Below are 14,130 nucleotides of genomic sequence, written 5' to 3' on the forward strand. Positions count from 1 at the left end.
GTGTGTGTGTGTGTGTGTGTGTGTGTGTCCACGTGCATGCGCACGAGCACCACAGCACTTACATAAATGTCAGAAAACACCTTGTAAGAGTTGGTTCTCTCTCTCTTTCCATCGTGTGGGTCTCAGGGATAGAATTCAGGTTAAGGTTGGCAACAAGTGCTGTTTTGCTGGCCCCTAGAAAACAAACAAAATTTTTTTGGATTAGTTATAAGAAACAAACACATTGGCTGGTTGTGATGGCATGTGCCTTTAATTAAAGGCAGAGACCAGTAGATCTCTGTAGGTTCTAGGCCAGCCTGGTTAACGGCAAGTTCCAGAACAGTCAGGGGACCTCATGGTCTTTTGGAAAGTCAATAGGACTTGCTTCTGCCTCTTCCTTTCTGGGCTGCCCTCCAAGAACTTCTCCTGGGTCACCATCATTCCAGAGCCAGCTCTGCTGACAGACCTGGGACCTGTGTGGAAGAGGTGGGTAGGCAGCAAGACACGACCCTCCACCTGGGACACCAAGGCTCAGGCACCTCAGCTCCAAGTCCTGGCATTGATGCCTGTGCTTGCGGCTGTCCTTACTCCAGACAGGCTGGAAGCTTGTCATCCTCAGAGGCACTGGGCCAAGATGACAGCCACTGAGCTGAGGGCAGCCAGCCAGAGCAGCTGTGTGCCCTCAGACAAGTCACTTCACCTCTTTAACCTTTTTGGGTTGCTACTTGGGTAGGATTGAACTTCATCTCGATTTCTCCATCTTCTAACTAACCCTTGGTTATCCCAAAAGCAGAGGGTGGCAGTCCTCTAACGGAGGGCTGCCCTGCAAACCTCACACCACCTTTTTAAACCCCCATTTTTTTCTCTCTGACCTTACCGCGTCTCCTCCTTGTTGCCCCCATTCTGGTGCAGGCCTCTCAATTCCCTCTTATGTAATGGAGGGAACTTTTCTCCAGGATTCCCTCTCCCCATATAAGGTGGCACCTGCTGGTTTTTCAGCCTGCTCAGATGGCAGCTATGGGTCCCTTTATGAATGGCATGCACTGCTTCCTAGCCTGAGTCTTCCCCTGTCTTAGTCCAGGCAGTGACTGCAGTTCTAGGAATTTCAGATGTCTTGAGTTTGAACAATACTTCTTCTTTAGACACGTCGGGAACCTTTTAGAAGTCATTAAGTCATGGCTGCTTATGTGTTTATTTTTTGCTTATGCTTTTATTCTGTGTATGTACATACATGTATGGAAGTCAGAAGTCTTTTCTCACCTTTCATAGCACATTTGTCCTGGGGCCCAAACTCCAGTCAAGGGCTTGGTGGTGGTCATCTTACAGCTCACATTCATTTATTAATATACTCATACAACAGGTCTTTCTGATTATGGCGTTCAAGGACTTCACTATATTTTACGAAAATAGCAAGTTTATTACTGAATTTTGCAAGTCATCACAGATTCCAGATTATCTTTGTCTGGTGTAGAGTATTTACATATGTAGTGTCACATGCCTTTAGTCCAAGAACTTGGGAGACAGAGTGTTGGAGATTGGTTCTAAGGCTTTGATTCAATCAGGAATCTGTGTGTCCAAATGCTAAAGGTCCTTGTCCCCAATTGAATTTGAATCGAGCAACAAAGATGCCAATGGCCAATGTCTGTGCTCGGGACCCTTAGAGTTGCACATTGAGGGTGCAGAGAGGAATGGGACAGAATCACCATGACTCGAGGAGAAGGATGAGATGCAGGAGCGACACAAGAGAAAGCCAACCAGCCATGTGAGAATTCGGGTGGGTGGCCACTGGTCACTTCCCCAACTGGGCCTAGGGGGACAGGGGAAGGTTTAGGAGTGCCCATCCTTTGAGGTAGCCAAGGCATTTTAAAAATAAGCTAGTGTGTGTGTGTGTGTTTCATTCACGGATCCAAAGACCGCTCCTGGGCAAGTGCGCATGCGCGATCTGCAGGGCGCACAAAGAGGTGTAACACAAACTCACTGCTACAGCAGAAGCACTCAGGTCTCTGAATTTAAGGCCAGCCTGGTCTACATAGTGAGTTCCAGTCCAGCCTAGTGCTACATAGTGAAACCCTGTCTCAAAAAAATAAATAAATAAAATAATGTTCACATAAGTCAATCTACCCATCTTTTTATTGTTTTGTTTTGTTTAGGTTTTTTTTTTTTTTGCTGTTGTTTTAGGTTTTTAGATGTATTTATTTTGTATGTGTATTTTGTCTTCATGTATATCTGTGTACTGTGTATGTTCTTGGTGGCCACAGAATTCAAAAAAGTGCATTGAGTCTCCTGGAACTGGAGTTACAGATGGTTGTAAGACACCATGGGTGGGCTAGGAATCAAACCCAGGTCTTCTACAAGAACAGTAAATACATCTCTCCGGCCCCTTTTTGTTTTTGATACAGGATCTCATTGTGTAGCCAAGGCCAACCTATAACTTCTAGAGACCAGAGTAGCCTCAGATGCACAGAGATCCTCCTGCCTCTGCCTCCCAAGTCCTGTAATAAAGGCACACACCACTACGAACAGCTTATCCGTTCTTTTAGAGAAAGGGTCCCACTCTGTAACCTAGGCTGACTTCAAACTCATAGTAATTCTTCTGCCTCAACTTTTCATATCCTGGGATTTGTGAGACAACATGCTCATCCTTGATTTTAGTTCAGGAAATGAGGTCACTGTGCTTAGTAGTTTTCTGTCAACTTGACACAAACTAAGCTGAGAGGAAGGAACCTCAATTAAGAAAATGTGTCCATAAGATGGGGCTGTAGGCAGCCTGTGGGGCGTTCTCTTAATTAGTGATTGATGGGAAAGAACCCAGCCCATCATGAGTTGTGCCAGCCATGGGCTGGTGGTCCTGGGTTCTATAAGAAAGGAGGCTGAGCAAGCAGTGTGGAGCAAGCCAGTAAGCAGCATTCCTTCATGGCTTCTGCTTCAACTCCTGACTCCAGGTTCCTGCCCTGTTTGAGTTCCTGTTCTGGCTTTCTTCAGTGAAAAACAGTGATGTGAAAGTATGAGCCAAATGAACCTTTTCTTCCTTAACTGCTCTTAGTCATGGTATTTCATCATCACAGCAATAGAAACCCTAATAAGACAGAGGCCATTATTGAAAAGATTACAAATAAAAACCTTAGTCTATTCTCAAAGAGCAAAATGTAGCCCACCTGGTAAACGCTTACAAGCATGAATGATGTCCTGGACTCAGTCCCCAGCACCACTAAAAAGACAAACAGACAAACAGGCAGTCAGACAAGCAGACAGGAAGAAAGAGAGAAGATATGGTGGTTGGATCCCAGCATTTTGGAAGGTGATCAAAGATTTAAAGTGCAGGCTAGAGAGATGGTTCAGCCGTTAAGAGCACTGACTGCTTTTCCAGAGGTCCTGAGTTCAATTCCCAGTAGCCACATGGTGGCTCACAACCATCTGTAACGGGTTCTGATGCCTTCTTCTGGTGTGTCTGAAGAGAGTGACAGTGTACTCACATACATAAAATAAATAAATAAATCTTAAAAAAATAAAAAATAAAAAGAACACCAACTGCTCTTCCAGAAGACATAAGTTCAATTCCCAGCTCACACATGGCAAGTGGCAACTATCTATAACTCCAGTTCTAAGGGATCTAGCACCTTCTTTTGGCCTCTGAGTATAGCAGGCATGAACATGTCACACAAACATAAATGTAGACAAGACACCATACACATAAAATAATACTAAATCTTACCAGACATGGTGGTGCACACTTTTAATCCCAGCATTTGGGAGGCAGAGGCAGGCAGACCTCCGTGAATTTGAGGCCAGCCAGGGCTACACAGAGAAATCTTGTTTTAAAAACACAAACAAAATCTTTAAAAAAAAAAAAAAACTTTAAGGTCATTCTTTGTTTCTAATGAATTGGAGGTCATTGTAGGATTCGTGAGACTGTTGAAAAAAAAAAAAAAGAAAAAGAAAAAATGGGCAAGAAGTTGCAGCCGCAAGGGTGCCTGCCATTGAGCCTGACAACCTGGAACCCACATGGTAGAAAGAGAAAATTAACCCCTGAGTGTTATCTCTGACCCCCACAATGCTCTGCAGCACATACATAACCAAATAAAATGTGATTTTTTTTAATAATTAAAAAGGTAGCCTAGGGCTGGAACAATGGCTTAACAATGTACAGTTCACACTGCTCTTACAGAGGACCAGAGTTCAGTTCCCACTGCCCACATCAGACAGCTCAGGATTGTTTATAATTCCAGCTCCAGGATCAATGAGAATACTTGTGCTCATGTGCACATCACACACACACACACACACACACACACACACACACACACACACACTGCTAAAAGAATAAATAAACAAAATAAATCTTTTAAAAAGTTGCATCCCTTGGGGCTGTAGACATGGCTTGGTAGTTAAGAGCACAGCTGCTCTTCCAGAGGTCATAAGTTCAAATCTCAGGACCCACATGGTGGCTCACAACCATCTATAACTGTAGGTCCAATGGGATCTGATATCCTCTTCTGGTGTGCAGATCTACACCGGGGCAAAACAACCATATACATAAATAAATATATCTTTTTTTAAAAAAAAAAAAAAAAAGCTGCATCCCAGGAAAAAGAAACCAAGAAATAAGAGAAGGAGGAGGAAGAGGCGGCGGAAGAGGAAAAAACAAGAGCCAGAGACCACAGCACCGATAAAGGTACTTACCACCCAGCCTGATAATTAGAGTTTAGTCTCTGAGATCCACAGGGCAGAAGGCGAGAACTGACTCACACAGAGTTGTCCTCTGAAATACCTAAATGTGGGACAGGAGAGACGCCTCCGTGGTTAAGAGCACTTGCTCTCACAGAGAACCCAGGTTCAGTTCCTAGCACCCACATTGTGGCTCAAACGTCTCAAACTCAGTTCTAGGGAATCAGACCTCCTCTTCTGACCTTCCTGGGCACCAGGCACATGCATGTTACACATACATACATGGCAGAAAAAAAACCTACACATATAAGATCAAATTTAAAAATCTAAAAAGAAAAAAAAATCCCAGTCAACAAGAGAGAAACCATGCCTGGGATTAGAAACCTAGCCAACTACCTCAGGGCAAGTGGAGTCATGGATCTTGAAGGAGGAGATCCTGTAACTACTACCATCAGAAGAATCCCTTACTACATCCTAAATATGTGTCTTCCTATACCTCACCTTCATCAGGAAACACCTCCTCATAAGACAGAGACCATTACAGAAAACCACAACCAAACGATATGAGAATTTGTAGATCCCTCCTAAACTCCCAACGGATACGTCTACAACATAATTCCTACACTAAGATTCAGGAAACGTTGTGGAAGAGGGAGGCAGAAAAGATTGTAAGAGCCAGAGAAACAAGAAGCTTGCTGTGAGATTGTGTCTCCTAGAAATGTGGGAGAGGCTGTACCCATGAAGTCTCACCAAAATGGCTGTTGTCTTAGTTAGGGTTTTAGTGCTGTGAAGAGACACCAGGGCAAAGGCAAACATTTACTTGGGGCTGACTTACAGTCTCAGAGGTTCAGTCCATTACCATCATGGTTGGAAGCATGGTATTGGTACTGGAGGAGCTGAGAGTTCTACATCTTGATCTGTAGGCAGTCAGGAGGAGGCTCTGATTCCACACTGAATAGAGCTTGAGCATAGGAGACCTCAAAGCCCACCACCACAGTGACACACTTCCAATAAGGCCACACCTCCTGATAGTGCCACTCCCTATGGCCAAACATTGAAATACATGAATCTATAGGGGGGTAAATAGTCAGATCCTGAATAGTCAGACCACCATAATTGTCTAAGCATGACCTGAACAAAGATGAACCCAACAGACATGTTAACATGGGAGGGAGAAAGCTCACAAAAATTCAACCCTAGACAAAGAACTATGGGCACCAAGGAATGCTGAGAGCTGGAGAAACAGTCTTGCCCAGGGAAAAGTGCACCAGCTGGTTTGTGGATGCCAAATGGTCAGCCCTGAAAATACATACATACAAGTAACATTACACAGACTAAGTAGACTGTATTCATGTATTTAAGAATATATAGATCAACAACTAAGGAAAGAGAGGCCAGAGCTACACAGAGAAACACTGTCTCAAAAAAAAAAAAAACCCAAATAATATAAAAAATAAATAAATATGCAAAAAATGTAAAAATCCAAATTTACCTGTTCTTGTTTTTGCTTTTGTTGGATGGTTGGTAGGTTGGTTGGTTGGTTGGTTGGTAGGTTGGTTGGTTTTTAAGATGGTTTTCTCTGTGTAGCCCTGACTAGCCCAAAACTTACTATGTAAACTAGACTGGCCTCAAATTCATGGAGATTCACCTGCTTCTGCCTCTCCAGTGTTAGAATTAGAAGCATGCACCACCACACCCGCACGGGTTTTCTGTTATTTAAAACCCAGATTTTTAAAATGCTTGTCAATGTAACCTCCAAGGCAGCAGGAGTGCTTTGGGGACAGCAGTACCAGCAGTGGAGAGGTGGGGGGACGGGGGGGGGGGGGAGGGGGAGGAGACTTAGCCTACACTGAGTCAGTTGCTTTACACACACTATCATTTTCAAAGTTTAAACAACCTCATGAGACAGCCATTACTACTGCCATTTTACAGTACAGTACAATCAGATAGCTTGACCAGGGTCACAGAGCTGGTGAGAGACAGGAACCAGATTTGAGTCTAGTTCCCTCTCAGACTTCACAGTCTATCTTAGCTTCTGCCCTACGGGGAAGCCTCTGAGGCAGTCCTGGGGAGAAGCCTGTCACAAGCCACTGAGATAATATTCACCCATTGTTTTAGTTAATGCAAACAGGTAGCAACTGCAGCAGCAACAGGAAACTGGTCCCGCTGAGCAAGGAAGGCTTCTTTCCCCTCCTAAGAACCTCCTAGTCTTTAGGTGGCTTTGCCTTCCCACCTTGCTTCCTCCTTTCCCAACCCCTTCTCCTGCTTCCCTATCCACACCCTATCTACTTATGCCTCAGTTACTAGGTAACGTTAACGTCAGCCTGCAGGCAGCGCCAGCACCGCTGGTCCAGACACCTGCATCACTTATTTCACTGTGACACAGCTGCAGACCTTCTCATTTCCTGCTGGCTTTATCTGCACACCTCCCGCGGGGAATTCGGCGCTACCCTGAAACTCTCCCCTTACCCAAGGCAGCCAGCGATGCGGAAGGAGAATCCCTGAGTCATACAGCCACACCTAATGCAGCCCTCCATCCCCAGGGCTATTTCAAGAACAAGCCATCAGCCCTTTCAGAGATCACTAACATCCATTCCCTGGTGCAGTTGTGCAGCTCAGCCTCTCCTCCTTATTTTCCAGGTCAATAAAATTAGGATAAAACATACTGCTTTACCTCCCCTCCTTAGCTCACAGCAAAACGGTCAGCATGAAAAAGTGCACGCATCATCGATTGAAAAAAGCTTTACTTTATCAGATGACACAAGGTCTACCCATTATCGTTATTCCACAGTCAACAAGGGGACAGAATTTTTCTTTGAAACTGGTCCTGGCACCAATCCTTCTAGCTTTCCCACACTACCTGCAATCTGACCGAGAATCCCCCAACCTTGGCTATCCTCCTTCTTCCTGCTTCCCAGAACAGAGCGGCCAGGGGTGGTGTCAGAATTGAGAAAGGCTGCCCTCTGCTGTCCACCTGATTCAAAACCATCGCGGACCCGAAAGTATAGGATTTGGAAACCAATATTGCCACCTAGTGGCCAGAAGCGTCAGGTCACCAAACAAATCTCTCAGCCTTGGTACCTATTTGACAAAGGACATGTGGACCAAAGAGCAGAAATCGCCCCGCTATTTCCGGTGCTCTGTGTCTAGTATACGGCCGCCTCTCCCCTGCTTAGACAGGGCTTTTGGGGGAAGCATTTTTTGGACATACTTCAGGCTGTGCTCAGAGCATATGGGGTGGACTGTGGCGTTAGAGGGGATAGGACGGAGGATTCATCAACGGTACCTCTTCTGACTTCTGGGCAAGTCACATTTACAGTTTAATTTTAGTGTTCAATAACATATGTGTCCTATTAAAGCTTACCTCTGTTGACCCCTCGCAGTTACCTGGTCCTTGGAATACTCAGCTTAGAAAATGTTCTGATTCTTAGGGCTGGAGAGATAGCTCAAGGGTTCAGAGCACTTACTGCTCTTCCAGAGGACCTGAGTTTGGCTCCAAGCATCCACAATGGGTGTCTCACAACTGCCTGTAACTCCAGCTCCAGGAGATCTGGTACCTCTGGCTTCCATGGGTACCTAGAAGTGTGCACATACCCCCCACACACACACATACACACAACACACACTTTAGAATAATGAATTCATTTTAATTCATTTTTTAAAATTCTGTCCCTTCCCCTAGAACATCTGTTTGTAATAAAAGAACCAGGAGGGTATGACAGCACACCTGTCAGCTCAGCTCCATGGAGGCTAGAGCAGGAAGATGAGAGTTCAAGGCCAGCCTAGGCTAACAGGGAGACTCAACCTAAAATAAATAAATGAATAAATAAATAAATAAAATAAAACTAAAGTAACACACTTCTCATGTCTCTGTGTTCTTTTCTTGCCACTAAATCCAGAGCCCTGCCTGAAGCAGAGCACAACTGACTGGAGGGAGTGGGGAGTTCCCAATCAAAAAAGAAAAATGAACTTTGAGGGTTAGTAGAAGATTAAGAAGGGTGGTCAGGCAGCTACTAGCTTCTCCTCCGGACCCTGAAACAGTCCCAGGAAGAGGTGAGGACAAGAGAGAAGGCTTCTCAAGCCTACAAAAGGAAGTGGACCCAAGAGACACACACTAGAGGTCAGAAACCAGTCACGCAGAAGGAGTGCAGCAGAGCTGCACTGAGCTCCAGGGCCTGCATGCAGCCCAGGGCACAGGAAGTAAGAGGCAAGCCTCCAGCCAGTGCGGGGTGGGGTCAGCCGGAGCCTCTTTCAGGGTGGAGCAACTGGGGCCTCCAGCGGATCCCGTCTGTTGGGGCAGCAGCCTGTCTGGGCCTGAGGTACCGGGCCCATGTCTTGACCAGAAACCTCAGCTATGTCCAGGCAGTCCAGGACTGTGCCAGACTGCCAGCTGTAGCCAAGACTGGAAACATGTGCACAAGCCTGTGCAAAGACCTAGCCAAAGTACTAGCAGCACTCTGGAGGCAAAAGCAGGCAGAACTCTGTGAGTTCAAGGCCAGCCTGAGCTACATCATGAGACCCCATCTCAAAACTAGCAAGTGTGCATACCCTGTACTAGCGCAGGGACAGCTTGGTCCTAGAATCTACTACTACTTCCCAAACCCTTCAAACAATGATGGTCTACACAGAGAAGAGTGTCATGGGAGGTGGGGCTACAGAAGGAACTGGCTTACCCCAGGGTAGGTGGAGTTCAGGACTTGGGGGGAACAGGGAGGAAGATGCATCAAGGGAGGAGTTTAGACCAAGTTGGCACTGGAAGAGTGCTTTGTCTGTTGGCTCTGGCTTGGCACCTCACTCTGCACAAATCTCTTTGGAAGTCGGAGGAAGACAGACATTCAGAGAAGCTACTCTGGGCAAGGGATTAGAATCCCTTGAGCTCACAGCGCAAGAAGGGCCACTTTCCCAAACAGTAACTCCTGGACTGTGGCTGGGGCCTCAGCAAAGAGCACCCTAACTGCTAAGCACCCCTCCCTCTGGGGTGTGCCCTGCCCCTCCCTGAGTCACACCAAGGAGAGAGAGGAAAAGGGAAGAAAGGAAGAGGCACTGACTACAGAAGGAAAGGGAAGCAGAGGAGGAGAGAAGCCACGTAGGAGTTGGTGACAGAAGACCAGAGAGGGCAGACCTAGGGCATCTCTAGGACGGGGAGATCAAGAGAGGGCAGGCTGAGCATCCCAACGAGCGCCCCCCAGCACAGAACCCAGGGGCGGGGAGCCAAGGGGGCGGGCCAGCCATGTCCCACGGGACCTACTATGAGTGTGAGCCTCGGGGTAGCCAGCAGCCACTTGAGTTCTCAGGGGGTCGAGCTGGACCAGGGGAGCTGGGGGACATGTGTGAGCATGAGGCCTCCATCGACCTCTCCGCCTACATCGAGTCTGGGGAAGAACAGCTACTTTCTGACCTCTTTGCCATGAAGCCAACGCCTGAAGCCCGAAGCCTTAAGGGCCCAGGAACCCCTTCATTTCCTCACTACCTGCCGGCTGACCCTCGGCCATTTGCCTATCCCTCACACACATTTGGCCCAGATAGGAAGGCTGTGGGACCTGGCATCTACAGCAATCCAGGGAGCTACGACCCCAGGGCTGTGGCAGTGAAGGAGGAGCCTCGAGGGCCAGAGGGCAACCGAGGCACAAGCCGAGGCAGCTACAATCCCCTGCAGTACCAAGTGGCACACTGTGGGCAGACTGCAGTGCATCTCCCCCCAACCCTGGCAGCACCTGGCCAGCCCCTGCGCGTCCTCAAGGTAAGATCAAGGTAGCTCTCCCATTTTCCTCCCCGGGGTGGAGCAAGGTGGTTGGATGAGGGAACTCTTGACTATGGGGCTTCCTTAACAAGTCTGCTGCTCCTCTGTGAACATGGCCTAACCCAAGGTCTGTTTCCCGACTCTGAATTCATTTCTCAGAACTCCACTGTGTCCTGAAGACACTTGTAGTAGCTGCTCTGCCCTGATCTCGGGCGGGACCAGCTTTCCTGCTGCCCACTATACCCCATCTCTTATTTCTCTTCTGCTTGCTTCTGGATGAGGAAATGCAGCTGACTAGAATTTTAGAACAGGAAACTTACTACAGACAAACCAAAGGAAAGGGTCCTCGGAGAATATGAGAGCATGAAAGAAAGCTTGGTCTCAGACCAAGGACCATATGCTTCTGGGTTACAGTCCTTCACAGAGACAGGGGGATATCTGACAGACAGGGAGCTGCTTGGTAGCCTCCTATTCCTTTGAAGCCACACATATGCTCTCGGTTCTGGGATTCCTGCTTAGTCTTCCCTCTGCCTCCTGGTGAACCCTCAACTCTCTATCCCCTTACCCTCCAGGCCCCTGTGGCTGCTGCTGCCCCTCCCTGCAGCCCCCTTCTCAAGGCACCTTCCCCTGCTGGCCCCTCACATAAGGGCAAGAAGGCAGTGAACAAAGACAGCCTGGAGTACCGGCTGCGACGCGAACGCAACAACATCGCGGTGCGCAAGAGCCGGGACAAGGCCAAGAGGCGCATTATGGAGACACAACAGAAGGTGCTGGAGTACATGGCTGAAAATGAGCGTCTGCGCAGCCGTGTGGACCAGCTCACCCAGGAGTTAGACACTCTGCGCAACCTCTTCCGCCAGATCCCTGAGGCTGCCAGCCTCATCAAGGGTGTCGGGGGCTGCAGCTGAGCCTGCCTGGCAGACTGTGAGCTCCAGACCCTAAGGACCCTACCCACCCTCCTAGGTCCCCAGAGTCCTGAATAGGCCAAGCCTGAGACAGAGATCACGGACAAAGGCAGCCAGTAACTGGGAAGGTTGGGACCAAAATGATTCTGTGGCTGAATAAACTGCACTGTGACTTGATGCTGGAGCTGTTCACTGGGTCTTGGGCCTGGGCCTGGTGGGAGTGCTCTGTGTGTACTCGTGGAAGACCCCAAAGGCAGGGAATACATGTGGCTAGTCCCCATGTCCAAATGAATGCCTAGAAGTACTAACATGCTGCTGCTCACAGCTGGCTCTGTCCATCTTCACGCCTCCCAGCCAAGCCTCAGCCTGTCCCTCTGCTTCTCTGTCACTTCACCTCCATGGCCACCCACCTACCCACTTGGTCCTTTGTACATTGAGTGCATGCTTAGTTCTACTACAGTGCATACCACTGTCTGGAGCAGCCTCAGCATCCTGCCCTGAGAATATCCTGGGGCACAGATGATCTCAGTGCTGCACAACTCCAGTGCCAGGCCCACTGGCCTTTGCCCTGCTCTCTGACTTTAGGGCTGGGAGCTCATCTCCCAGGTGACCAAGGGAAAATTTCCTGATGGCTCTGCTGTGGTCCCTTTAGCTATTGACCCAGCATTCTGTCTCTTTTCTTGTTCTACATCCTCACTCCCCCAAGAGTTCTTTGTCCTTCATCCCCCAAGCCACTGGAGAAGGTAAGCCTCCAAGAAATCAGTTAGGATCTGATGTGTATGTGTGAACACTGACCACAAGGAACCCTTGCCTGCGAAACCCCACACTCCAGGTGTTTTCTTTCCCATAGAACTGCAGCCTGGGAAGCAAAACTGTACAGTAGCTGAGGGCATCAGCTTGCTGTCTCACCTTGAACCAGTTACTTCTCCTTTCCATGCCTCAGTTTCCCCATCTGCACAGGATGAATCTGAGTACCTAGCCCATGCCGTTATTTTCATAGAAAACAACATGGAATTTGACATGTGGTGAGCATGGGTATTTGTTCCGGTTCCATCTTGCTAAAAGCAAAAATACATCAGGTCTCTAGACTTCTCGTTCTGCAGATGAGGAGTCTGGGGACTCTGAGAGGGAGAGAGAAAGAGAAAGAGAAGGAGTGAAAGAGAGAGAGAGAGAGAGAGAGAGAGAGAGAGAGAACCTAGAATCACACAACTATTTAGAGGCAGAATCAAAATTGACTCCATGAAATCACAGATCTCAAGAGGTCCTAGGAGAGACCTCAAGAGATCATCTGGGTGAGCTTTGCCCTCAGACAAGCAAGATAGTGCGAGCCACATCTTGTAGATAAAGTAGGGAGGGCCCAAATGGATAAGCACTCGCTCAGTCCCTCGCTGCCTCAGCACTATATCTTTCTTCTACTCTTGTCTCAGTGAAGAACAGCACAGATGTGGTCCATGAGCCACAGTCAAGGGATAATTATGAGGCTGGGGATCGGACTGAGTTAGCAGAGTGCTTACCCAGTGTCCACAAGACTCTAGGTATCAGCACTAGCACACAGAACAACAGAAAAATAACTGTGAATTGTCCCCATGATGTTAGAGACTGGACAGGATAAGAGCTACTGTGTGTGTGTGTGTGTGTGTGTGTGTGTGTGTGTGTGTGTGTGTGTGTGATCACAGGTCTGTCTCTCCTTCTACTTCAGATCTCAGTGGTAGAAACTTTCACAGTGTTCCAGGCATCTTGTGTGCAAGATGTTCAAATGAACACCTAGAGATACTGACATGCCACCCACAGTTCTCTCTATCACATCCTCCGCCTAACCTCCAGGCTAACGCCCAGGCTAACACCCTCTAGGCTAGCTAACCTTGGTTCCCTTCTGCCTCTGTGTCTCAGCACCCTCTCTTTTCTCTGCATCCTCAGGCCTTCAGCTGATTAGGAGAGATTTGAACCTTTGGGCAGAAGGACTGACAGATACTACTTGAGTAGGAGATGAAGCTGCCCATCTCTATGGCACTTGGGAAAATCCTCTCACTTCTCCAACAGCCTACGGGTAGCAGGGATGCACAGGGAGTTTGCGCAGGATGCAGCTGGTGTCTCAGTCTCCCCATTCACTCCTCTCAGCTTAAGGTCTCCCTACCCATGCCTGGACTCCTTTTGAAGGCCTTAGATACTGGGGTCTGCTTTGCCTGAGTGTCTTTCCCACAGCTCTGAGTTGTATCTCCTCGCAGCCCCCTCTCCCCCAGTGACCTGTCAATCTTCAGGAATCTTTCTAATTGGCACTGAGGCTAAAGAAGAGTCATCTCCCCAGTGAGATCCCAATGAGATGACAAAGAACAGCCAAGCACACTCCCCTCCTTTCTGATTCTATCCTGAGACATCTTGCCACCTGCAAAAGGCTCAGTCTGCCATTAGCTGGCTTCGGCCAAAGTAATTTATTCAAGCATCCTTCCTGAGAAAGAGACAATTTCTCAGCTACAGGAATAAGAAGGAAAAGGCAATGAGCAGGTATGCCTCCTCTCTCCCATGGCCCTCTATCCGCATTCTCTGTCTCTTCCCAGGCAGCTCTGCCTGCTCTCAGGAGGTTCCCTTCCTTTATCAACAGGCTTCCCCTGGAAGTGAGGAGACTGACATGGGGGGTTGGGGGGAATGAGACAGAACCTCTATGCTGGCCCCTCTCTGGGCATTCCTCTGCCCTTGGGGCCCTGGTGTGACAATGACTCCCCTGCTGTTGGAGCTCTGCCATTCCTGTGGCTTCCCAAGACTCTCCTTGCATGCTTGGATAAAGTGCTTTCATGTTTATCCCACTTGAATGTGCCTACCAGGGAAATCAAGTTAACAAACATG

At 48.1% G+C, this 14,130-nt stretch overlaps 2 protein-coding genes across 2 annotated transcripts in view; one reads left to right on the forward strand and one right to left on the reverse strand.

Moving 5' to 3' along the window:
- The window catches only part of LOC117704998 (uncharacterized protein C14orf119 homolog), a 33,916-nt gene that overhangs the window by 448 nt on the left and 19,338 nt on the right, over window positions 1-14,130 (reverse strand). Inside the window, exons 4-5 of the transcript XR_004606408.2 lie at window positions 3,135-3,187; window positions 63-174 (exon numbers count right to left, since the gene is read on the reverse strand). The gene's annotated coding sequence lies outside the window, so the exon portion shown is untranslated. The remainder of the gene's footprint in view (window positions 1-62; window positions 175-3,134; window positions 3,188-14,130) is intronic.
- Window positions 9,389-11,466, forward strand: Cebpe (CCAAT enhancer binding protein epsilon). The gene is made up of 2 exons (XM_034498952.2): window positions 9,389-10,384; window positions 10,957-11,466. Exons 1-2 carry the CDS (start codon window positions 9,875-9,877, stop codon window positions 11,290-11,292), a joined length of 846 nt encoding a protein of 281 aa, XP_034354843.1. The 5' UTR covers window positions 9,389-9,874; the 3' UTR covers window positions 11,293-11,466.

This window comes from Arvicanthis niloticus, chromosome 3 (genome assembly GCF_011762505.2).
Source record: "Arvicanthis niloticus isolate mArvNil1 chromosome 3, mArvNil1.pat.X, whole genome shotgun sequence".
Taxonomy (NCBI): Eukaryota; Metazoa; Chordata; class Mammalia; order Rodentia; family Muridae; genus Arvicanthis; species Arvicanthis niloticus.